General features: G+C 32.7%; 1 protein-coding gene across 6 annotated transcripts in view; it reads right to left on the reverse strand.

Moving 5' to 3' along the window:
* The window catches only part of LOC142327411 (cap-specific mRNA (nucleoside-2'-O-)-methyltransferase 2-like), a 91,464-nt gene that overhangs the window by 20,794 nt on the left and 43,131 nt on the right, over nucleotides 1-27,539 (reverse strand). For 5 of the 6 annotated variants that reach the window (XR_012756981.1, XR_012756982.1, XM_075370446.1 and 2 more), the window contains exons 8-12: nucleotides 27,149-27,313; nucleotides 20,618-20,788; nucleotides 17,950-18,092; nucleotides 6,645-6,861; nucleotides 1,632-1,797 (exon numbers count right to left, since the gene is read on the reverse strand). Coding sequence is in view for 4 of the 6 variants with exons in the window: in XM_075370446.1 (XP_075226561.1) it covers nucleotides 1,632-1,797; nucleotides 6,645-6,861; nucleotides 17,950-18,092; nucleotides 20,618-20,788; nucleotides 27,149-27,313 (862 nt within the window). In the remaining 2 variants the exon portion in view is untranslated. The remainder of the gene's footprint in view (nucleotides 1-1,631; nucleotides 1,798-6,644; nucleotides 6,862-17,949; nucleotides 18,093-20,617; nucleotides 20,789-27,148; nucleotides 27,314-27,539) is intronic. The other variant, XM_075370447.1, reaches the window with a different exon arrangement.

The following is a 27,539-nucleotide window of genomic DNA, read 5'->3' on the forward strand; positions in this document are numbered from 1 at the left end:
CCCCATATTATGGGTGTTAATCAGATTGTACCAGGTCCATTTTAAGAATGCTGGGCATTTTTAGTTTGGCATGTAGAGCTGTTTCAGGATTCTACTCCTATCTGGTGGCTACACAATAAGCCTACTGGCTTATGTGTGCATTAAATGAAACTGGATCTTGTAATTTCTCCTACACTATAAATGCAAAATAAAAAACTATTTAATTTTAATTCATAAAAAAAAAAATTTTAATATTTTCCTGTTTTTTTTTTTCGGGATGGGATCCTGACAGATTTCAATAACATGCAGCTGACAGCGCTGGTGGAGAATGGAGCAGCAATCGCGTGGATCCAACTTTTCTCATAGCACTATTTTATTAGCAGTGGAGTTGTGGTTGGGTGAGGATCGTGTGTATTGATCCTTACTTGAGTTTTGTGTTACTATTTAGAGCTTGCTTTACCAACACTCAACACTTCAATATGGGTCAAAGAGGTTGTGTTCCATCTCATACAATTTGTTACGGATGCAGAACTTTAAAGCTACAAGTTCAGCTTTAAAAAATAAACCAATGGGAAGACCAATATCCAGTACATCAAGTACATAGGCAAGTAATGTTAAAATTTCCTAATGCCTGAACTTTGAAGATGCATTGCTTGCAATTGAGAGCAAGATGGAGAAATTGCCCACACAGTTACAGTTACAATGGATTATTTGAAACAGAATCTGTTTCAAATAACTGTTTCATGGCTGCCTAATCTCTCACCATGAAACATTGCTTGGTCTGTTCATTTTTTGGATCTCAGCATAAATGATTTTTTCTGTATAAGTTTCCTAAATCCAAGCGTACATGAACAAACTTGTAATTTGGATGAATTTACGAAGTCCATAAGCCAGGAAATTGCTACCATAATGCAACTGACATTGTCATATTTTTGTGAGTTTCATGAAAGGCTTGAAGAATCCCTGTTGAAAAATGGATATCATTTTGTTGATGTAATTTTTAAAACTTAAAACTTGATTTTTTTTCATAACTTTTATGTAAATGAGAAATGGCATGTATACCAATCATACTGTATCAGAAAAATAAATTTTAAAATATGTTTAATAATTAAATTTTATTTTAGATAAAAAAAACAAAAACCATCAGATTCTTATGCTGCACTCTGTACTTTGAATACCTCATGTTTATAAATTTCATTTCATAAACATTAATTTAACATCTCATTTTAACAACAAAAAAAAAATCCAAAACTGAATATAAAAAAGTAAAATGAATTCTGTCGAATTTTAGTTTGTTATAATTTTTAATTGGAAGGAGTAGTTTTTAAAATATAAAACACTTTTTGACATGGAAAATTTAATCAAGAGGAAATAAATCTCTCTACTAGAATTGCACATCTTAGCAAGAATTCATCCTTACGCATTCTATCATCAAGGACCCAAGGAAAATTCCCTGAATATATTTCTCAACTGTAAAGATCATCACTATATTGAGTCCAGAGTCTAACAGTTTTAAATTACATGTATAGAAAGTTAATATTTTTTATTACGAAGTCTGATTTCCAGCAAATAATAATAAACTAATCTATAGAAATGCATAAACAAACAATAAATTAATGCAAACAGTAGAATTACATTAGTAATAAACTTACCACAAAGTGTTTGAATGGGGAGTATTGCCAGTATTGCTTTTTTTGAATTAAAATTGTATTTTTTAATAAGTTCTAAAAAGTGACGCATCAGCAGAAAAATTCGTTTTTTAAATAATGTAAAATGTAGTCTATAGCCTTCTGAACATTCTGGATTAATAAAACAAACCTGAAATATTTAATTTTTACAAAATTAACAATTAATATTTAATATTATTGATATTAGACAAACAGTTATTTTGTCAAAATTAATTGTTATTGTTTACTGCTTTTCCAGTTAGCTCATTAACTACTTTTGCAGAGATATCTATTTCTTCTGAATGAATTTTTATAAAAAATAATTAAAAACATTAAATCTACAGTGATACATATAAACTACCTCAATCATTGAAGTCAAATAAATTACTCTTATGGTATTATTTGTTAACAGATAATTAAACTACTTTTTAGTACCAAATTTGAATAATTTTTAAATAAAAATTTTTTATATAAAATTATTTTATCATTTCATATTTTATCAAGGTAAGTGTATCCAAATTTTACTTGCTCATTAATTAGTTTTATTAATTTTTAAGAGATTGTACATTTTATGATGTTGCGATCATCAAAGTTTCACCACAGTTTCTCTTGATCTATCCAGGCAAATGCTGGGACAGTTTTTTTATCTGTGGCGGACATCTACTTATTTAAAAGGACTTGGAAATTTTACATTAGCGAAAAACTATTGACTCGATGGATGACAGTAAAAATATAAATATGGATAAAAACATTCATTGTACTTCTAAGGTAGATGTAAGATTGCTAATTCTGTGGAGAGAATTCCATTAAATAATTATTAATAATATTTCAGTTGTCCATAAGTACAAAGTTTCTGGATGTTCTTTACACAAAAAATTCTCTTACTGTACTGTTTTGCTGCATAGCATCTTAATAAAACACTAAGCATATCATCATTAGGAATTTTCACTTCTAAATGCAGACCAAAACTCGAGCAGTTGTTCGAAACGACCTCCCTCCTCATATCTCCGAAGCCATAACGGAGAAACGACGACTGAGGAGGAGATATCGAATCACCCTGTCCCCCGCTGATAAGCGGGCCTTTTATAATCAAACGGACAGGGTAAAACAACTGCTGACAAGCCATCGAGAGGATTCGTGGAACGAATACCTCGCCTCGGTCTCTGACGACATCTCCTCGGTGTTCAGGTTGAACAGGAGACTGCGAGAAGGGAAGAAGCCTCGCCATCCGGTTGTGGGGCAGCGAGGTTTTCTTGCATACTCGGAGGCGGAGAGGGCCGAGGTATTCGCCGATACCTTGGAGGAGCAGTTCACTCCAAACCCCCCTCCCTCCCCGAACGACGAGCACACAACCGAGGTGGAATCCTTTCTTGTAGATTATTTCTCACAGGTGGAGGACGCCCCTCTAGAGATTGACCAAGTCACTGAAGCGGAAGTTTCCGCAGCCATTAAGGCCACAAGCCCCGACAAGGCCCCGGGTGTCGACGGGATCAGCGCCCGTGCATTCCGGAACATACCGGCCTCCGTGATTACAGCAATTTCGGTGATATTCACGTCCATTTTGTACGTTGGATATTTCCCGAATTGTTGGAAAACGGCCAAAGTCGTATGTTTACCCAAACCGGGGAAAAGTTTACTTTTCCCACGGAATTATAGGCCAATCTCCCTGTTACCGGTATTGCCTAAGTTGTTCGAGAGGATTTTTCTCGAAAAACTGAGGCGATACATGGAGGGAGAAGTGCGGCCCGAGCAATTTGGGTTCAGGGAGGGTCACTCAACCACCCTCCAACTGGTAAAAATAATAGACGACCTTGTCGGAGGCCTGAACAGGAAACGGGTGACTGCAGCCGTTTTTCTGGATGTGGCCAAGGCCTTTGACAAAGTTTGGCATAGCGGGCTGCTTTATAAGCTAGCGCGATCGGCGATCCCGTACCGCTATGTCAGACTGATGCGGTCATATCTGCTAGACCGACATTTTGTCGTGCGCGTAGGGGAAACGATTTCCTCTACCAGAGAAATAGCCGCTGGGGTTCCCCAAGGAGCAGTACTTTCCCCGTTCTTGTACACTTTGTACGTGAACGATATGCCGCTGTCGGAAGGGGTCAAAACGGCCCTTTACGCAGACGACACGGCATATTTCTACGAATCCGCAAATGTGGATTACGCGGTCCGGAGGCTCCAAAGGCAGCTGGACTTAGTGGAACCGTGGCTCGACATGTGGAGAATCAGGGTCAACGGTGAAAAATCGGTGGCCGTGATGTTCACATGCAAGACACGAAAACCGACCAGAGAGCTGGAAATCTCAGGGGAGAAAATCCCTTTTGAGAAAACAGTTAAGTACCTGGGGGTGGTGTTGGACAGGCGGCTTACCTTCGGCGAACATGTAAATTATGCGACCCGGAGGGCTAAGGCCGCCAGAGCCTCGCTATACCCAGTGCTGAACAGTGCCAGCCCGTACCCACTGGCAACTAAGCTCCTCATTTTTCGGCTGTACGTACTGCCGATTCTAACATATGCTTACCCGGCATGGGGGGCAGTGTTGAGCTCCTCGCTTCAAAAGAAGATCGAGGCCGTCCAAAACATCGCGTTGCGGACGATCTTTGGAGCTCCGTGGTTCGTCAGGAACGCCACTCTCCGATCTGATGCGAGATTTCAATCCGTGTCCGAGGTGGGGGTGGCGCAGGCGCGCAGACTGTTCGGGAGAGCGGCTGTGTCCGAACACAGTCATCTTCGGGACATCTGCCGAGAGGACCCAACTCCGACAGTTTAAGCAAGCGGCCTCACGCCGTACTGGACGAACCACCATGATGGTGCGGTGCGGTAGCCGAAAATCGACAAACCAGGCTTAGGGGCCTCCATATCGCATGAGCCATAAACGGAATAGTGCGTCAGACGCGTTTCCGGGGTCGCGAGTGAAAAGTTTTCGCGAGTTATACAGTTTGAAGACGTCAAACACGGTAAGTCGCGCATAAAACAAAAACGCGGTCTAAATTTAAAAAAAACTTACAGTAAGACAAAATATCCCAGCAATTGCGACTCCTCCGGAAAAGGGGACGCATTGCTCCCTCCTTATAGCTAGTGCCCCGTGGTGGCGTATTCCTGCTAGCCTATTAAAGAGTTAGCACCGAAAGGACTTCAGTGGACGGTCTGAAGGGGAATTACGTCGGGAGGACAGGCTTTATAAGCCTAGCCTTCCGCGGTCGGCCCATGAAATGGGTTCGATAACGCTGGTTTAACAACGGATTGGAATGCAATTAAATCCGTCTTAAATTCACTAAAATAATAATAGACAAAACTTGAAAAATTAGATCCGAGATTAAAAAATAACCCTTTTAAAAACAAGCCCGATTAGAATGATCCAGCAGCAAGGGACTCTGTCCAGGTTCTGCGATAAAGTAGGGAGTAATAGACTCCTGCCAACTTTGCATTCCATTCCATTCCCTAAATGCAGATAGATTATGTGAATTTAGATGATATGGATATTACAAATGGGCGTCTATTGTTTTTTTTATTTTCTGTACTTTTGCTTTTGTCAGTTGCTTACTATGACAGGCAGGTGGAGAAAATTTGTCTTATTACACAGTTGTAAAGTTCTTTTTGTGGTATATTTTGTTTACATGTGAAAAGAACACTGAAGAACTCAACATTATAACATACCTTGCACACAAAAACAGATATTACAGCACACTCACTGGCCCACTTAAAATTGAAAAAAAAATAAAAATAAATAAATAAAATAAAAAATCCATCATATTCACATACATTAATAAAGACAAAGAGAAAACAGCTCATAAATCTTAAGTCTTGATATAATGTGTTCAGAACAAACAAAACAAATCATTATATAAAGAACATGATCACTGTGGAATATTTAAATTGAACTGTTCTGATTGTGCAAACACAATGATGCTAATTGTGGATTCAGCAGCAAATTAATTTTTGCTATTAAGAAACAAATTACTGCTCAAACCTCAAACTTCCTGAGACTATTCATTTTTTTGTTTGTGTGATAATTTAAGATGTCATACTTATGAACAAAAAATTTAACAGCAGCACAGTTAATTTTAAGAAGGTAGATGTTAACAATTAGAAACATTCTCAGGAATGTATCTATGGGTATAATAATGGATCAAGCTTAACACTACAGCCATGAAGTAAATATTAATTACAAGAAATTAACTTCAACATCTCTTTTTAACCTATAAAGTTACATTTATATGCTGGGATTCACATTAAGTTTTATATAAGCATGAAAAATAGGAGTACTGGAGAACTTGAGATGCACAATCAAACTGTTTGGTAACTTGGTCATTAACATTCTTCTGTCTAATACTATTATGACTGTGTAACAGAAAGAATAAAAATTAAATTAGTTGTATCCACTCACTGTAATTATTTTGGATGAACTTATTTCGGATAAGCTTTACACAAGAGGAAAGCTACTTTTTATCAGTTAAATTAATATTACGAAATTAAAAATATAATGACAGAGAAATTTTCAGACTAATGCAGTGTCTATCAATACACAAGATCTTGATTACGGGAAAAAATAAATTTCTCTTCATTGTTTGGAAACAAGAATTAACAAGTTTATATTACATTACTCCAGCATATTTCAGCTTTATTTTTACACCATAAACTGAAAGCCTGGTTCTAGAATGAGTGTATTGGTAGAGAAAGGTCACGGTTTCAGCCTTCCAGAAGGCCAGTATTTACCAACGCAGACTTTTTTTCAGAAACTTGTAATGAAATTCATTAAAGTACCAAACTCTACGATCTTAATTTCTTGTAGGAAAGGACTGCAGATAGCAGTCTCATAATAATGCAAAATATGAAGGAATAAGGGTTGGAGAATTTCAGATGGTATTTTTATTTTTCATTTTTTCATATTTTCAGTGTTGTGGAATCACCAGCTTGTAACTTTTGAAGTTATATGATAAAAATAAGAAAGAAAATTTCAAACCAATGAGTTAAAAAATGACAAACATTTATAAATACCTTTTCAAACATATATCCTAATAAATAAACAAATCCAACATTAAACTGAGTCAACAAAGGAAAACCTACTAAAAGAAGACTGGAATTATCGTCCATATTTGAAAGTTCATTTATAATAAGTTCTACTGATTCCTTTTGAGCAAACCATGTGTTAGATGGCCAAGGTTGGAGAGACACATCACAGATTTTTAAAAGTAGTTGTGAACACTTGTCCATACTGAAACACAGAAATAATAAAAAGCATACAAGATCTGATAATAAATTTCACAAATTCACTTATCTGGAGTTGTTGTAGCAGTATCACACATTGACACTATATTTTTTAACTGACACTATCACACTTCCATTTCACAGCTATAATTATTGGCCAATGTAGTTTCACATCCTAGAGTCTGTTTGATCTCTATTATTGTATGTGAATTTTTTGTAGATCATCAACAAAATGTCACTGCATGAATTAAAAACAACAAAAATTAATTTTCTTGTCAAAGTTGACAGAAGTGGAAGTGAAACTATGAAAATGGTTGGCATAAGTTTATAAGAATAATGCTATAAAGAAAACATTACTTTACAAATTGGCAAAATGGTTTTCTTTTTCACCTCTTATAAAAAATTACAAATTTTCATCACTTTCTTTTCTCAAAAAAATGCAGGAAGAAAAAAATTATTGATGACCAAGAAGTCAGAGCAACCATCAACAAACAAAATTATCAATCGACTGTCATAAGCAATGGATAGCATGGAAAGTGATAAATGTTTCAACAAATTGTATTGCGGCAAATTGATGAAGAAAGAAGCATTTAGAAAAATATAGTTAAAAGAAGAGACAGACTTATAGGCCACATATTAAGGTATCCTGGAATAGTCGCTTTAATACTGGAGGGACAGGTAGAAAGAAAAAATTGTGCAGGCAGGCAACATTTGGAATATATAAAACAAATTGTGAGGGATGTAGGATATAGGGGGTATACTGAAATGAAACAACTAGCACTAGATAGGAAATCTTGGAAAGCTGCATCAAACCACTGAAGATAAAAAAAAACATGTAAATATTGACAAAGACATAAGTAAAAAATTTTTAACACGAATAAGGTGTGAGCAAAAATAATATCAAAACGGCTTATTGAGCTAAAATTTGTCACGACCTATTGGAGAGGCAAGCTGACATTATGAACCATATCTTCACAGGTGAGCTGAGGGTCTAACAAATAGGTCCTGTGTAGCAACAAAGTGCATAGTGAAAGATTGCCTATTTTCTATATTCAAAAACATTTTGTCAGTCCAGATTTAAAAGAATGCTGTTGGCCTTTTTTAATATTTAAGGAATTGATTACCACAAATTTGTACCAACTGAGACAAGAGTATCAGGCCTACTTGTGGAAGTGGTAAATAGCTACATAAAAAAATTAGGGTTCTTTTCAATTACCCTCCTCCCCCATTCTTGTTTTTTAATGTCATTTCCATTGTCCTCTCCATACTATTATATTGTAAATACAATGACCTAAAATGAGAAACAAAATGATAAGGATGAATAGTAGCTCAAGAATAATGATTTCCACTATTATTTCTTTCTTAGCATAAACACAAGCACCATTGCACTTATTTAAATAAGAACTTTTTTAAAAAAGAAATTACATCCACCTATACTACAATTAAAAGGGTCTAAACCTTTAAAAAAAAGGGAAAAACAAGATATGAACATTATTTAAGATTATTCTCTGGTATTATCCAAATCTGCTGAACTTGCTACATGAATTGATAAGGAGTTTTCTATCTTCTTAACAAACATTTTAGCATTTCTAACCCGTATGTACTTGAGTTGTTTGCCCTGATCTTTGCCTTGGTGAACTGTTTTGCATCCTTAAGTAATCTTTTTGTAGTAAAATGACAAATATTCATTGAAAAATACTGGACCATCATATCAGTGAGTATTAATGTAAGTTGTTCTGTACTCAGAACAACTGAGTACTCATGTGATATGTTATGTCTATTTGATTTTCTAAGGAATTTTTTATAACTCTTCATCCATTCTTCTTTCATTATCTTTTTTAACTAAACTGTTGTAGGAGGTGTTGTTCGACAGATTTAGGAAATCAATGAACTGCTTTTATTTTGGTTTCATTGAATGGAATATTTAAAACTTTTGATATTTAATTACAAATGTTTGAAAAATTTTCCCCACTTCTGAATTCCTGAATAATATATTATTCAGGAATTGAAAGAGGATAAAACAGAGTTGGAATAGCTGTAAAACATAATATAGCAAGAAGAATACAAAAAGAAATTTACTTGGATGATCTTTCAGGATTGGAATGCTGCCAAAGGATCTAGAACAGTTCATGTGTACATGCCAATGCTGGAGTATAAGAATGATGATGAAAAGATGTAATAATTACATTAAGAATTTATTAGAAAACAAACAGGATTGCTATAAAAAAAAATAATTATCGGGATCAATACATTGTAGAATGCCATGGTGGAAGATGGCGAAGATGAAAAGACAGCGGGCAAGTTTAGATTGAGAACACAAAATGAAAGAGGAGACAAGCTGGTTAAATTTTGCCAAGAGAAGGATTTATTTATTATAAATACATTTTCTAAGAATTATAAACAAAGAAGATATACTTGGACAAGACCAACAGGTGGATCTCGCTTTCAAATAGATAATTTTTTAGTTGAAAATAAATACAGGAATGTCATTAAGAAGGCAAATGGGCTTTCAGGAGCTGACATAGAAAATGATAATATTCCTAAATGATGGAAATAGAAATGAAATTGAAAAGAATTCAAACTGCAATGAAGGTGAAGAAATGGAATATAGAGGAGGAAGAGTAAAAGTGGATAAAATGCTGACAAAAGCAATTAATTACTCAAGGTAAAAGGGAAAATGAACCAGCAGAGGAAATGTAGTCAAAGATAAAATCATCTACGAGGGAAGCTACACAGAAAGGAATTGGTTTCTATAAAGGCACCTGAGCAAAGAAACATTGGGTAACACAAGAAATGATACGAAAAATGGAAGAAGAAACTATAAAAATAAAGGAGAATACAAAGAACAATCTATCATAGATTGAGTAATGAATTAAAGAAACACATAAAGCTAGGGAAAGGTGGCTAAAAGAAGAATGTAAAAACAGAAGATTTAGAAAAGAAAAAGAAGTATGAATGTTGTTTAAGAAGGTAAAAAACACCACATAGGAGAGAAGAAATCCGACTTATAATATGAGAGAAATTGAGAAGACAATGATAAAAGTGTTTATTATGAAGATGAGATAAAGAAACGATGGGAAGAGTACATAGAGGAACTCTATGTACTAAACATATGTACTCTTCCCATGAAAATATGGGAAGAGTATATGTGTGGAGAAGAAAATGGGAAACACAGAAAGTTGAGGTGAAATAAGAAATTATGAAAGAGGAAAAAGGCCCACCAATTTTGAGATCTGAAATTGTACAAGCTATTAAAAACATGAAGAACAGGAGTAGATGATCTTCCAACAGAACTATTTAAATGTTTAAAAGATGAAGGAATAGATGAAATATTCTCAAAGTGCAATACAATTTATGATACTGACCAGAAGATTTTGTTAAAACATGATACTGATACCTAAAAAGGTTGGAACCAAAAAATTTGAAAATGCAGAACTATCACCTTAATATTACATGCTGCAAAAAATAATGCTGAGAGTTATAAATAGAAAGTTGATTACAAAAATGAAAGAGAATGCTGAGGAGAACAGTTTGGATTCAGAAAAGGAAAAGAAATAAGGAAAGCTGTAGGGCTGATTGGAATGATTTGAAAGAGGAATAGGATTGAGCTTGTGTTCTGTAGATATGGAAAAGACATTTGACAAAGTAGAGAGTGGGAAAAGTTACTTGAGATTCTGAAAGAAAAGTGAGTTGACTGGAAGGATAGAAGACTGATCAAAGAATTGCATATGAGGAAAAAGTTGCTGTGAAAATAAATGAGAATCTCACAAATTAGTCTGAATTAGCCAGAGGAGAAAGGAAAGGCTGTTGTTATCGCAAACATTGTTTACCCTTTATGTTGAGGAAATGTTGAAAAAAATATTGGATGACCAAAAAAGAGTAAGCATAGATGGAAGAAATATAAATTTTGCCAGATTTGCTGACAATCTGCTGATTGTTGCAAAAGACACAGACATTACAAGGAATAATAAGAGCTTTGGAAATACGGATGAAGGAATACAGGATGAAAGTAAATGTGAAGAAAACAAAGTTATGAAGGTGAATGAGAGGGAAGATATGAATGTGTAACAGCAGAAGAAAAGTTGAAGAAGTAAAACTGAATAATAAACTCAGGATAGTACTAACATTAGACTGGAAGGGTAAATAAGAGATTAAGATGAGAACTGCTATGGCAAAGGAAGCCTTTTTTTTAGAAAGAAAACCCTACTCTGCTGCAACATGGATCCAAACTGAGGAAGAAATTGGTAAAATGCTATTTTTGGAGTACACTTTTGTACAGTAGTGAAACATGGAGACTGTGGAAAAAGGAAAAAGATAGGATTGAGGCTTTTGTGATGTGGGTGTGGAGCAGGATGGAGAAAATAAAATGGGTAGACAGTTTAAGTGACGAAGTATTAAGAAGAATAAATGATGGTAGAGCAATATTGGTTACTATCAGAAGCAGGAAAGGAAACTGTATCGGCCAAGTAAATAGGGGAAAAGGAATAATAAATATAGTGATTGAAGATTCAATTGAAGGAGAAAAAATAAGAGGAAAGAAGAGACTGAAGTTAATAAATGACATAAAGTGTAGTGAAGATTATGATGAGTTGAAAAGTAAAGTATGAGGTGCAAACAATGGTGGCACAGACTTGCCAACAGGCAGAATATCACATGTTGATGTTTAAGTACAAGTTTTGTTTTCATTCCATATTTCTGAGATATTTTTATTTTATTTAATCTAACCAAATCTGTCCGCAATGTATCATATATCATGTTACAATGTTTGTGAAAATTTAATAAACCAAAATTGTAAGCTAAAATGGGGGGAGGGAGGTGATAACAGAAAAGAACCAAAATTAAATGAAAAGTCACAAACTTCTTACCACCAACTTTTTTTTTTTTTTTTTATATTCCCACCTACTCCTCTGGAACGGATCTACAATCAAGTTTGACTCGCGCCAGAGGAGTGTCCTTTACTCTAGCTCGCCTCCCCGCCCGCCGGCTGTATGTCCGGCACGGCAGGTCAGTTCACCGGTTAGCTCTTTTATTTCGTAGGTGGAAATTCCACCTACGACAAGCCGTCATCAGCGAGCGGTTTCTTCTTGACGAGCTTCCTTATCTTTCTTCTTTATAACTGCGGTTATAAACGACGAGATCACATTAAAGTTATCCGCGTTAAGTAGCATTTTATCCACCACATTCTCCGTAGATAATGGCCCTATACGTCTTACACAGGATTGCCTGCTTTCAGTCCAACGGTTACATTCAAATACTACATGTTCAGGGGAATCATATGCCCCACAGTAAGGACAGTTGTTGTTATCTACCCTTAGTCTTGCACATAAATAGGACCTGAACGACCCATGCCCTGTAAAAAATTGCGTTATCCAGTAATTTATGTCCCCGAACTTCCTTTCTATCCATGGTCGGATCAAAGGTATCAAACGATGTGTCCATCGTCCCGTGTTGGCTACATCCCAACGATGTTGCCAATTACGCAGCATCTCTTCATATGCTTCTTTAGAAGGTTGTCCACATGCTATACTCACTCGCATCTCCGCCAGTTGTTTAAGCGGAGGAACTCCTGCAATTACGAGTACTGCCTAGGTGGAGACTGAAGAATATGCGCATATCACTCTTAAGCCCATGCGCCGTAGAATTCCTTCAAGGGCTCTTCTGTTCTTGTCGGCACGCAGAGCTCTTTCCCAGACTTGTATACCGTAAAGTAAGATTGAATTAACTACGTGAGCGTAAATCTTACGCTTCGCAGTTCTGGATCCTGTCATATTACCGAGTAATCTGCTAAGATTTTTGACCGTGCATTCAGCTCGTTTACGTATTTCATTCACGTGTGCCGTAAAACTCCTCCTCTTGTCAAGCCAGATCCCTAAATATTTGGCTGAAGTCTGTTGCTGGACAAGATTACCCCCTACTCGAATTAGGATGTCAGATATTCTCCTACGACCTGTCATGACTACGTATTTTGTTTTACCATGTGAAAGTTTTAAGCCTTTAGTGGACATCCAGACTTCTGCCATTCGTATCGCTACGTTTGCCTTCTCCGATACCTCTACTTCAGTTTTTCCAGTAACAACCAAGGCCAGGTCGTCAGCAAAAGCCACTGGGAAAACACCCAGAGGATAACTCAGCCCGAGAATTCCGTCATAGACCAGATTCCAAAGGAGTGGCCCCAAGCCAGAGCCTTGAGGCACTCCACATGTCACTTTGAAGCGGAAGCAGGATCTACCCTGGTGACAAACAACAAACCTATCCTGCAGGTAATTCTAGATAATTCTTCTTAGGTATCCAGGAATATCCTTATCTCTCAACGCTTGTAGGATCGCATCCCATTTCAGCGAATTAAAAGCATTGCTCACATCAAGCAATATCACAATTAGTATCTTCCTGGTACGCCAAGTACCCGATGCCGCTTCGTCCACCAGACGCATAACTGTCTTAACAGCACCCACCGTAGAACGCCCCTTACGGAAACCAAATTGTGCGTTAGAAAGGCCACCATGTTCTTCAATTGCATTTTTCAGCCGCAATTCCAACAATCTCTCTAGGAGTTTGCAGATGTTATTAATCATGCATATAGGTCTATATGCTACTTGTAAGTCATCGGTCCCCGGTTTCTTGATAAAGGCCAACCTGGACTCATTCCATTGCATTGGAATACAACCATCTCTCAGGATCTTATTCATGATATTAAGAAGCTCTGCAGGCATCCTCTCTGCTAATATTCTGATTATCTCGGCTGGAATGCCATCTGGCCCGAGTCCCTTATGTAGCTTCAGTCTTTTCACCGCCATTAATAGCTCACTAGCGTCAAGAAGTTCAAAGTTATTATCCACAATCTCTTCCCGAATAGGATCCGCTTGCTGAGGAAATAATTCCTTAACAATACGATGGATCTTATTGTCTGTTAAGGCAGGTAATCTCTTCCCTAACTTGTTGGTAACAATTTTAAAACCCCTGCCCCATGGATCAGCATCTATATCTTGACACAGTCGCTTCCAGCAACTGGCTTTAGCCCTTTTAATTGATGCATTATACGCATTCCTTGCTTCCACGTATACCTCACGCGCAGCATCCCTTAATCTAGCATTCTGCCTACCCGATCTTTGGTAGGCTCTTCTTGCTTTCCATGCTGCCTTCCGTAGTTGTTCCAAATCAGGCGACCACCAGTAAGCATGTTGCTGCCTCCGGGGATAAACTAAGACCCCCACTTTTCCGCATTCCTCTTGAACTTGTTCCACAAAGTCTTCGGGGGACATATCGCCAGCAAGTCTTAGGATTATTCTGTCCCTAAACCGTAAGCATCCTTTTTTGGAGACGATCAGCCTTCCCGACATTACACGAATTTCCCTGGATTGGGACTCAAATGCTATAAATAGATGGTCCGATAAACTCTCTTTATTAATAATCCTCCAATCAAAGAAGTCGTTAATATCAGTACTCGTTGTAAAGGCTAAATCTATTGCCGAACACGACATTCGTCTACGGAACGTCATATCTTCACCGTTTATACACGTCAGCCCTAGTGTATTAACATACTCACTCAGGTGACGCCCTCTTACCACCAACTTGGGAATCTTAAATCATACCAACACACCTGCTCACCCAGCAATGTCTGTCAAAGAGAATTTTAAGCAGAAAAACAAATTAGTGTTGGAACATCATCCTATTCATTGTATCTAATTAAATGGGACAGTTTCCTTTTCTTAAAGAAATATAAATATAAAGAGATTTTTTTTTTAACATTAAGACCCCGATATGATGGAAGCTCATAAGGCAATCCCACAAAACTAGTTCAAAAGCTGTTTTGAACAGAAAACTAGGCATTAGCATCAGTATACAGCTTCCCTAGATTACTTTGAAGGAAATCTTGGGAATATTTAGCAGTAAGTTACAAAGAAATTTTATAACACTAATTTTACAAAGTTTATTATAAACCTCAAACAATATTAGTTATGTCAAAAAGGGAGAAAAAAGGCTATAAGAAGAAAAAATAGTTAATTAGCTTATCTGTGTTATCATGTGCACTAGACTTTTAGAGGACAAATTTTAAGAAAAAATTCCTTTGAAATATTGATTTTAATTTCTTAATTATAACTGTACAAAAACACTTTTTCTGATGATATATAAGATCGAGTAAAATTTTATACTTGTAAAAACATCACATACTCTCATAACAGAAAAATAATACACAATGTTTGAGAATACGCATAAAAAATTCTTATTTGTACAAGGTCTAAAATAATCTTATTTTATATTGTGCATGATAAGAGTAGTAAAAACAATAAAACACAATTGAAACAGACAGATAGATATCTTGCATGATTTTAATCAGTCATCACTAATAGTTGTGTAATCTAGAGAAATAGCATTTTCTTCTTCTCCATCCACATGACACTCATTATCTTCAATTCCACCGAAGATATTTGAAGTACAACTTTTTTGAAAGCTTTTTCAGAATTTAAAAAAAAAAGAAGTCCAGCGGAGAGAGGTCTAGTTATCAGGCAGGTCAGTCTACAGGTTTTTCTTTCCAATTCAGTGACCTCAAATGCATAATCAAGACAGTTGCGGGGTAAGTAATTTTCTGTATGAGGTCTGCCGCCACCATGCTGAAACTACAGGCTAAGCTATATCTGTATGTCTATTTTCAAAATACTTGGGTCCAATCAATTTTCCCATTCTTTGTAAATTTAACATCATTTACCATTTAGCATCCCTGGATCAATCAAATCGGTATAAGAGTTCGTAACACATTTAAAGGATCCTGACTGCCATTTGTTACCATTACATGACGCAATTACTACTGCTGCAAGAAGCTAATATCCATGTTAAGCAATTATCAGCTGAATATAATAAAAATGCAGTCATATACTGAAATATGTATTGTGAAAAATTTTTTTATTTGCAACACAAAACAGCCCGTACAAAAAGTTGGAGATCAGTGTTTAGCTATGACAAAAATTTATTTTTATTATGAAAAAACAATTGCAGGTGAGCAGTTCTGCAATAATGAATATTCAGCTGTATCTGTAAGACAAAAAATCAAACAAATGTTTTTTGGTGAAATTCTAGACTACTGAGCTAGATTATATGTTGGATTATACAAAAGACTATAAAAGTGAATTAGATAAGGCAAGTTTTACTCATATAACTGTAAATCATCACTACAATTTCCTGAATCCCACTATGGATGAAAACATCCAGCACACTGGATGTGGATGGTGTTCAGTATTAGTGGAACAAAAATATCAAGTAATAGCATGACATCATCTGGAAAATAACCTCACAGAATTTATTTTCAACAAGTATAAATGCTGAACACCATATTTGAAGATTTACTGTTAAGTATCACCGAATTCTAGCTTCCAGAAATGTAGCAAAGTTAGTTCTGTTAAAATAACAGAATGCATGTAACATTAAAAATATTAACTGTACTGGAATTAATATGAAAGAATGCAATTAACATTAAAAATATTAACTGTAGTGGAATTAATATGAAGTATTCTGAAAGAACAGAATAATTTTAAACAACAAATTTGATCAATAAACATCAGATTAAACAACATTTCATCTGCAAACTACTGTTACATGCAATCTATGCTAGTGCAATCTATTGTTGGCTATTGCTACTTTGACTGCTGTAAATGGAAAATGCAAGATATTGTGCCTGAAAGTAAATTTCATATAATTTTTTTTTTATGTTTACTTCAATGATCTGTAGACTATTTATTAAAATGTTTATATAAAATAAATATAACCCATCTAAAAACTATATGTTTTGGTTCAAAATGAATTCCAAGAGAATTATTTACAAAAAGGCATTTTGATTTCTATCTAATCAAATTTGCAACCAAATCCAAAATAGCAGGAAGTATAAAATTGATTAGGAAAATTACACATTTTATAATCATTCATTAAAAAATGTAAATAATATATTCGGAAAATGTGTATAAATATGGTATCGGACTGAAGACCAATCAGACCTTTCCAATGCCTCCATCAGGCTCAGTAAAAAGTTAAAGTAGTAGCAGTAGGAGATTTTTCTAGAATAACGGTTATAGAAAGGACAAATTTCTTTCAGTGTTGTGCCAAAGTAATTTAGTGACAAGTTAGTTTCTCAATCCTTCCTTCCTATACAAAAGATGTTTTTCTGACAACAGGGATCTAAAAATAAATGTAAGAACACGTAAGTATATAAAATATAATGTAAACTTTGAACTTGTCTGTGCAGTTGTTTCAGTTTATAGAAAGTATATTCTTCTCTAAAAGTTTGCCAAGATTGCCAGTAGTTTTAATTTCTTTCCTTTAAAAGCCTTTTTACATCTTGCTTTTAACCAAAATTATGAAACTATGTATTTACTGTAAAACTATCATTAATATAATAGTTTCGTGTAAAAAAATATCTTACCAAAGAGCTAAAACAAACATTTTTTTAACTTGTAACATTTTTTTTTAAGTCACCATATTTATACTATAATAAGTAAAAAACAGAAAAGCTTTAATAACAGATACAAATCTCTTCTTGAATGTATATGCTCCCATCAAAAGTTATATAACATTGAAAAAGCACTACCAGGAAAGTAGCTGAAAATAAAACTTGATGAATAATAATTACTGTTTCTACATGTTTTCTTCGGATAAATTGAAATTTTTAGTTATTGAAAAAAAGAATAAAACTATAATTTTTTATGAAGCTGCAAGATAAAACTTAAAAAAAACTGCTTTTTGTTTTGTGGCTACTTAAAGAGTATTTTTCATATTAGAATTTACTTTTTTTACAACAAGATGTCCTTCCTAATTTTATTTATATCTAATGATTTTATTAATTTAATGAATGATACATTAACAAAATAAACTGTGTAGTACACATAATACATCTCCACCATGTTCAGAATGACAATTATGAGAGAGGCTCATACTACGAGGATATGTATTATAAATTTGATGAAAAAAAGAGCTTTTTTAGTATTTATAAAACAAACACCAAATAACAAAATTACTTCTAATAAAAAATCAGTTAAATCATACTGATGTATGAGATTAGAATGAAACTGAAATCAAAAAGTTAACCAATAAAGAAAAAAGTAATAAATACCTCTTTTCATTCAATGGTCCTAATAACTCAACAACTTCATTGTATTTTTTTAACAGATATCCAGAACAAAATTTTGAATTATTTACTACAGAAACAGGTAGACCTACTTGAATCCCCGAAGTAGAAGGCAGTTCATCTGAAAACTGAAGACAATACATTTTTTTATAATCTTTAATAAAATTTAGAAAACAAGTTCTGTTAAAAAAATATTAAATTTTTATTAAATTATATTAATTTTAATCGCATTGAAACTGTTTAAAAATTGGCCCTTTTTAAAAAGCTTTAACCAAAGTTTATCATTTTATATTTATTTATATTTTATTGCAATAGATTATACCTAAAGAAAGAAGAACCAAAGTCTTTCTTATTTGTTTCAATCAAACAACTAGCAGTAAGTCTATGTTATTTTACTGTTACGTGAGTAACTAGCATTAATTCTCAAACTTCTCATAGAATCTCATACCCAATTTTTAATCAAAAATTTGAAGAAATAAAATATCTTTAAGGAACTAACTCCAATTTCTGTATTCCTACACTGACAAAGCCAAGCATCAGTAAAATATTGAATTTCTTTGATACATTTTTCTGGGTATCACAAACCACACATTATGTCTCAAATCATCAGATTCCAAGCAGAGTTATGAAATGTGGAATGAGTTTTTCCTTTTGTTGGTTGCTTAATCATAATTTTATCACCAGCACTCAACTGACTAAAACTGCCTTGGATTAGTCAAGTCATTTTCATCTTATTCTTCAAGTTTTAATTCTAAAAATATCAAAAGGTTTTATTTTAGAAGATACTTGGTGCGATGTCTGTGAGCATACCTCCTCCCTTTGTTTCATTACATAGCTGGAATTTTGCAAGATGCTTGTTATTTCTTCATGTTCTACTGTATAAATTAATAATGTAATATCTTGGTGAATTATACACAATGTTTATTAAATTATTTCTGCATTGTTTTAAAATTTAATTTCCTTTCTCTTTTTAAATATAAATAATTTATCATTCATAATTTTATATATATTAAAGAAATATTATAACCATTAAGCAATTTGTTTTATATCTATCTCTTTGTTTAATTTACTTTTATTTTTATTATATTGTGTGTAATTAAATGCTCTATTAACCATGTGTGCATATGTATTAATTTTGTGTGACCATGAATGGTTTGAATTTCTATGTATTGTGGTTTTATTGGTTGTGAGTTTCCTATATACTGACATAAATTGATTATTTTTGTTAATTTTGATGTTATAATATTTCTTTAAATGATAATATATACAAAAAATTTCAAAAATTAATAATACCACAACTCTTATACCTATAAATGGTTACCACAAAAAATTGACGACATATGTTTATACAATAGTAATGCAGTTGAAAATATAAACAATATTTATGATAAAAGTAAATTTAAGCTGGCATACAAGGCAATCATATAATAAAATATTTAAAAAATAACAATCATAACGACTTATATAATTCATGTGGAATTTATAAAATAAAATGCAATGATTGTGACCATATATATGGTCACAATCCATATATATATATAGGTAAAAGTAATAGGTCTTTTAAAATTAGATTTTTAGAACACATTAGAAATTATAAAAATGGTAGATTGGGTTTATATAATGTTGCTGAGCACCTTATTAATAACAGACATTCTGTATCTGACATTTGGACAAATTTTTAAATAGTGGAAATCAAGAAATTAAATTTAAATAATAATAAAAATTTGGGTATTTTGGAGAGATTATATATATATAAGTACAAAAGAATTTCTAACTTGATTAACTTTTAGGCAGAATATGAAGATGACACTCATAAAAGCAGCAACAGATGACAGCATGTTTTTAGATAAAAATAGTTACAATCAGAATCTATATAAATAATTTCAAATCCACCCAGTAATGTAAAATGGGCTGGCTAGGTTACATGGTATAAATTTTCTATTTTTTTTTTATTTTTAAATTAAATTTTTAATTCTTAATTGACGTCATTTAGATATATGTAGTTATTTTATTTAATTCACTTCATGTTTTGTATATGATAGTCATTTTAACAATTTTAATCTTTTAATTTTTATTCTAAAAAAAAAATTGTTGTTTGATATGTAATATTATATAATTTATATATAACTGATAGTGCAGGATCTTGTAAAAGTGCTATTGTAATAAAGAAAAGAAAAATAAGGTAAGTGTCATTTCACTTACTTTGTAATTCTGTACTTAGGTTGCTCGAGTTGGTTAAAAAAATACAATTAAATATTGATAGACAATTTATATAGGTAACTGGATAAAATAATTTTATATAAAAAGTAAAACTCTATAATAAAATACAACAGTTAGTTCTAAAATGTTACTTTTATTGTGGCATATATATGGCAGATAATTCAATCAGTTGGAATCTTTGAAAATTAATTTAACAAAATATTCTTAAGAACTTCTGGTATGTACAGATATCTTTTTTCTGAAATAGCTATAAAATGAATGCCAAAGAGAAAAATATATAAGAGAAAAATTTTGGTGTACTTATGTATCTAAGAAAAAGTATAAAATGTTCCAAGATTGATCAAAATCTAAGATGGTGGGTGTCACAAAAATGATTTTTCTATTGGCTGAAATGATATAACTTGGTTATAACTTATTTAAACAGTAAACGTACATCAATCCAGACAATCTTATAATCAAACGTCCATTCATGTTTAACTAAATCAAGTGATTTTTTAATCATCTCTAACATTACGTTCATTTCTAAATTAGGTTTATTCAGTTTATCATTGAAAGAACCTTCATCAAATTTACCATCAACATTCAACCCAAGTCCTTTAGCTATCTGTAAAAAAAAAAAATACATATATATATTTATATCATATTATATTTATAATCAATCTAGTAGTATAAAATTCAAGTCTTAAAATAAATTAAAATTATTTACCTTAAAATACTGCTTATTACCACATCTATTAAATTAACATCATCATGGCCACTCACGGTTTTCATCATACCCACAGCTTCTTCAGGTGTTTGTTAAATAAAATCATAATTTAATATTAACAATTTTTAGAGAGTTTTTATTCTCTCAAGTTATTGAGTTAAAATTGAATATTTATTATAGGGTATTATACATCGACCTGGTGATTATATAAGTAATCTAGTACTTTAAAATCTAAAATTCTCCTAATCCATTCGTCTTTAACAAAAACTAATTGCTCGTTTATAATATTTTTATTGTCACTATTTTTAATTACATGTCAATTTTCAATCACTACTGTTTTACATTTATTGTAGTTTATTTCCAATATTTTTATTCTATAAATCACGCGTTTTCCTTTTTTTTATATATGTTCTGTAAAATTTGACTAGTTTTTAATATTTATCAGCTTACAAACACTCTGTGTATTTGTAATTGATTTATTACACACACCTATATAAAATTCTCACTATCTTCTTTACCACATTTTAAGAAGATGGATCAATAAGTACCCATGTTAGCAATGAAAATGTAAGTTTTTCATAAAATTTTTTTTATTTTTCTGCATAATCTGCTTTTAGTAGGATACATGTTTCCCAATGTCACTGCCATTTTTTTAAACCCGCTAAAAAATATGATTTCTCAAACTCTTCAAAACAGACTTCTGTTTCAAGGATGACCTCTTTGTTTGAGCCGAATTTTTTTTCTGCAAGCCATGTGTTCATGTTGGAGAACAGAAAGAGGTCGTAGGGAGCCAGGTCGGGCGAATGTGGTGGATGCAGCAGCAATCTGTGGCACAATTCATACAATTGTATGAATCAGCTCACTAATCCAGAATCATGACGATTCTGGATTAGTGAGCTGGTGCGTTGTCGTGATGAAAGAGAACTTTTTTATTTGCCAAGTGAGGCCATGTCAATTTCAATTTCTCGTTGAATTAGTCCAATAATTTACTACAGTACTGCCCTATGATTATGCTTCCTTTTTTCAGAAAGTTTATGAGGATTATTCCCTTCGCATCCCAAAAAATTGTAGCCATGACCTTTCCACCCGACGGACAGTCTTGCCCTTCTTTGGAGTAGATTCGCCTGGAAAACCCATTGTTTTGATTATCGTTTGACCTCTGGCATATAATAATGGATCCAGGTTTCATCAATGGTGATGATGTAAAAACTTCTGTGGCTTTCACTTAAAGAAGTTCAAACATTGTTTCGAAGTTGATAGCCATACTTACTTGTCTGAAATGAGCAACTGTAGCACCCATCAAGCTGACAGCTTTCTCATTCTTAACTTATCATGTAAAATGTTTATTGCCATACTGTATGACACACTTATGGCCTCTGCTACTTCGTGCACTTTCATTCGGCAATCGGCAAGAATCAAATCACGGACCTTTTCAACGATTTCCTCAGTAACCACATCTGCTGAGCGACCTTGGCGCTCCTCATCAAAAACAGATGTATGGCCACGTTTAAATTCATTAAACCAATATCTCACAGTTGTCATAGATGGTGAAGAGTCCTTATGGAAGAATCCAACTTCGCTTTTATTTCTTCGCAAGTTTTTCCATCCAAAAATAAAAAGCGAATTATGGATCGATATTGTTTTTTTCCAATGTATCAAAAAACACCAAATATGTTTAATGCAAATGGCTGTCAAACAAAAACTAATCTACGAATCAGTCTGAAATTTTGTGTGGCATCGTTTGATAGATGGTAGCATACTGTAGTAATGCCAACTTTCCTCAGCAAGGCTACCTGCCTTCAAACATGAGTATTTCATTAACCCACCCTCACATTTTATACACACCTAGATAAAGTGCTTTAACCACCATGGTAAACACACTTTAATAGAATTTAATAGATATAATAATTAGTAGTATTTTAAGTAGATAATTTAAATTCATTATTCATAGATTTGAATGAAAATGTGATTTACTAATACAGTAGTAGATATATCATTTAATTCTATAAGGTTGTGACTGTAATACCAGCTACCATTTTTCAAAGCATACAACAAAATACTCGCACCACGGAGGCTGGCGCCACTCACATCGGCCTCCGTGATGCGACTGGTAGCATCTCGGCCTTTCACCCGGAGGTCCTGGGTTCGAACCCCGGTAAGGCATGGCATTTTTTCATACGCTACATTTCCATATCCCGCGCATACTCTTCGAGCTTATTGTGGTGATGTCATCAAACAACCAAAAAAAAATTTTACTTGCAGTATTTTTTTCCTTTCATTTGAATAAATCTACTATTATTATTGTATTTATTACTACATTTTTAATGATTAAGTTAGAACTATGAATACTGTTTACAAATTATGTAATACTGATTGATTAAAGTATAGAAATGACTCACTATGAGCACATTTTAATTGCTGTAATTACCCCCTCTCACTCTCGCTCTTTTTTAGCTGATTTTTTTTTTAATAAGTTGGAATTATTAATTATTTGTGCTGCATTAACATGCAATTAATTATTAAAAGAAAAATAATAAGAAATTATTGTGCTATACGAACACTGTAATTAACACTTTCAATGCTGCCAAAAAAATAAAAATGTTACTGATTGACAAAATTTTTTTTTTCAAAAAAGAAATAATTAAATTTAAATAAAAAACCATTTAAATGTTTTTAATTTTTTTTTTGTATTTTATTATAATGGACTACAATGGTTGCAATAACCACTGGTATTTGTGATTTAGCCGATGACAGATAGACGACTATCGTAGTCCATGTTTACCCATTTTTTCACAATGTTTTGTGACTGCTACAGCTAATAAACAATGTTTTTACTCTGTAATTTTACAACTGCTTTTCAATATTATGTCTAACTGGAGATTATACACTGATGTTTATTTATAAGTGTAGATTATATAATGATTTCACCCACGAGTTATTCAATGTGCAAATGCCATCAGCCTGAAAGAGCTCAATATATTTCTTTTTTTTTTTTGACTTATTTTTAGATAAAATTATTGATTTTTCCATTACATATGTTACGTAAATAAACGTGATATGATTGTATTTCAATCAAGGAATAGCAATAATTAACAATGAACAGTTTTTACACATTTTCATTTCATTTTTTTTATAAATACTCAATTATACTGTTAAAAATTTACATATTTGTAAAATACAAAAAACGAAAACTGTAGATTTTGAATGAAAAAACTTTTAAATATATGAAAATAATTATTAATGAAAAACAATAAAAAATAATATTTTTTTAAAAGTAAATGACAGAAATAGTTCAATTACAATTACTTACTATTCACATAATACAAAAAGCACAGAGATACATTATATTTTATAAACTCAAAAGTTGAGTCCTTAAGCAGTTTCATGATTTGTAAACTGATAAATATACCCTCCTTGAGCTTACCATCACTCACTTTAGGAAAACTCATTTTTAAATGGTGGTCCATCTTTATCTAGTGCCTTTACAAAATTTTTCATGAGTCTAAAATTTATGTGAAGTGGCGGCAGAATGATTTTACCATTCTCAATTAATGATAAATGCTTTACATTTTTTTCACCAGCTACAAAGTTCTGCTGCAATGGCCAGTTCTTTACCTGGTAATAATTTTTTTTATCATGTCTATCCCAAAGACAAATAAAACAACTGCATTTTATAAACCCACCTTGTAAACTAAGAAGTAACGCAACAACTTTCACATCACTACAAACTTGCCAAATATGGTCATTGTATTTTATTACTTCTAATACTGATGCCATAATTTATACGTTTCTTTCATGTCGGCTGCATGAGATAATGAATGGATGGCTGTTTGTTACTACTATGAAATAATAAAACTTCTTTCATGCTAAATTTAGAAGAGTCAATAAAAAGACACCATTCTTCAGGAATATGGTGAATTCCAAGCCCTTTCATCAGGCCATTGATATCAGTACAAACGCATAATGAATTTTTCATAATAAAATAAGTTGAAAGAGTTTTATTTTATGTTCTAAACATGGTAACTTTTGTTTTCCCATTGAAAGATTCCATTGTTGGAATCTAGACCTCAGAAGTTCAGCTTACTGCTTTGATAACTTTAAATCGTGTATCATTAAGTTCATGTAGGTGAATTAAATGAAGAGATATCTCATCAGATAAATGAAGAAATTCTTCACATCCTCTACATCATCTGCTTCATTTTCAGATTATTCTTCTAGCAATGTCAGATTAGATGGTTGTACAAGTACAGATAACTCCTCTCTGTGTGGTACCGGCTTACATTTGCATAGCTTATGAACTTTCTATTTTTGAATGAAGATTCAAATATACTTACCACACAAAATTAGTAGTCAGTCAGTCAAGTGATCCTCAGGTTCACATCAAATATCAGTACAGCAAATGGCATGGCTTGTTGTTTCCCCTTCAACCATTTCAGTTAAAGGTACTGAGTACAATATTAAAATAACATGAGGTGCCCAGATTTTATGTTGATCCCCGAGTACAGAAGCAAAATAAAATTTACAAACTGTTTTTATCAATTCAGAGTCTTTCATTGAGATTTAGGTGTAAATTTACCACAGACAAAACAAAAACTGTCTGGATGATTTTAATATCCATGAACTTTTGCAGAAGCCATGTTGTAGCAAATAAAAATGAGAAAAAATCACTTTTGTATTATAAAGAATTGATGAAAATGTAGCAAAATATTAATAACTCTGTGACAGATATGTGAAGATAGACTAAATAAGATTTTAAGGTCTGTAGTAGGCAACTTTGTTGTAATCAGCACCCAAATTACAGCGAGAAAAGTTTTATAACATGTTAGATATAAATTTTGTGTTGACTAGTGTTATTATTAGAAAAAATGACAAGAAATGAATGAAATTAAAAAAAATGTATGAATCTACGCCCTTCCACATCAATTAATAGCTATTATTTCAGCTGAGCCAGTAGTAGCTCAGAACTCAAGTTGCATAATCATTTGTTTATCTTCTTTCCATTACAGAAATATTTTTACTACAGATACTACAAAAGAAATCAGTTTTTTTTTCTGAACTATCCCATCTAAAATATTTTAACTTCATTTTTTAATCAAGTTTTCCTTTCAAAACCTTTTACTTACCTTTTATTATGTTGCATTGTCAAGAGTAAACTTTTGATGATGTAAAACTTCAAATTGTCCATTGACCAGACCAGAGTAAATTATTTCAATATGTATACGGATGCATCCAAAAAGATAGAATAGGGGAGATGGGGGTGGGTGGTGAGAGAGGGAGTAAAAGAAGAGAGAAAGAATTTTGTTAAATTAAAGAATTTAACAAAATTCAACTGAGAAGCCATAAAAAACTGAGAAGCCATAAAAAAAGAGTAAAAATATGCAAAGGGATCCACTTTCCTGCCTAGAATGTGGATTCCTTAGCAGGTTAATCAACTTCCTTGCAAATGCATCCAAATTCAGCATTATAATAAAAGAAATTTCTAACAAAAATTTTCTAGTGTACATTGTATTATTTTGTGCAATAGGCTTTACAATATTTAACAGCTACTTATATATAGCTGTCCATTCATTACGTTGTCCAAATACACATATCAAAGTATTTGAAATTTTCAACTAAGTCGATAGATGTAATTTAAAAAAAAATATTTTTGTATTCAGATCACAGATAACCACTAAGATTTTCTTGATTAAATTACATTATCCCCAGAGATATAAAGTTAATCCATGCATATATATACATTGAGTATTTGGTAACCAAATTTTTGTAGATTATGATTCATAAAGCCCAGAATTTTAGGAAATCAAAATCAAAGAGTCATTTTATAACCAAACACAGTTATCAAGAGCTTAATAAGAACAAAGTAGTTAACAATATCTTGATTAGTTAACAATTCTCAGTAAAATCATTTCTTATGTATCACACAAATTTGACAAAAAGTTCAAAATAAGAGACTAATATTTTACCAACCTTCTAAAATCAGATGTAAAATCTTATTTTGGATTTATAAAAGCTTCATTCATATCTTTTAATTTACGTGAGCTGTTGAATAATATATAATTTTTTTAATTTTAGAAATAAAGCAGACCACATTTTTAATAGCATTAATTCAAACATTGTGGATTATTGGTACTGAAATCTAGACAAGCATGGATAAAGATACAATACTGATAAAGGATGAAAGTGCTACTATTGTTAATGCTAGAATTTCATATTGTTAAACATAAACTATTGCATTTATGGATTACAAAAATAACTTACCAAGTCTGAAGAGTCAACAACATGATTCATATAGGAAGGTAACTTTTTAAGTTTATAACGTGAAACATATTCTTTAACTATAGTCTTTTGTAAGGACTCCAATTCTTCTCTTTCAAAATCAGACATTTTTTTATATAATCTAATATTTGACAGAATTGCATGTTCCTGAAACATTTTTTAAGCATTAACAATTTATTTTTTAATCCTTGTACTTTAGGATTAGATATTTTGTCCTACCATAAAATCCGGTTAACAAATTAAGATTTTCAGAATAAAGAATATAATTAAAATATCAGAGGTTGTCTTATATGATCAAGCTGAAATTAATTTGTTGTAATCTAGATTAGTTTACAATCATAAGAATACACAAACGTATTCTAAGAATGTAAAA

Source organism: Lycorma delicatula, chromosome 7, assembly GCF_047948215.1.
Source record: "Lycorma delicatula isolate Av1 chromosome 7, ASM4794821v1, whole genome shotgun sequence".
Lineage (NCBI taxonomy): Eukaryota > Metazoa > Arthropoda > Insecta > Hemiptera > Fulgoridae > Lycorma > Lycorma delicatula.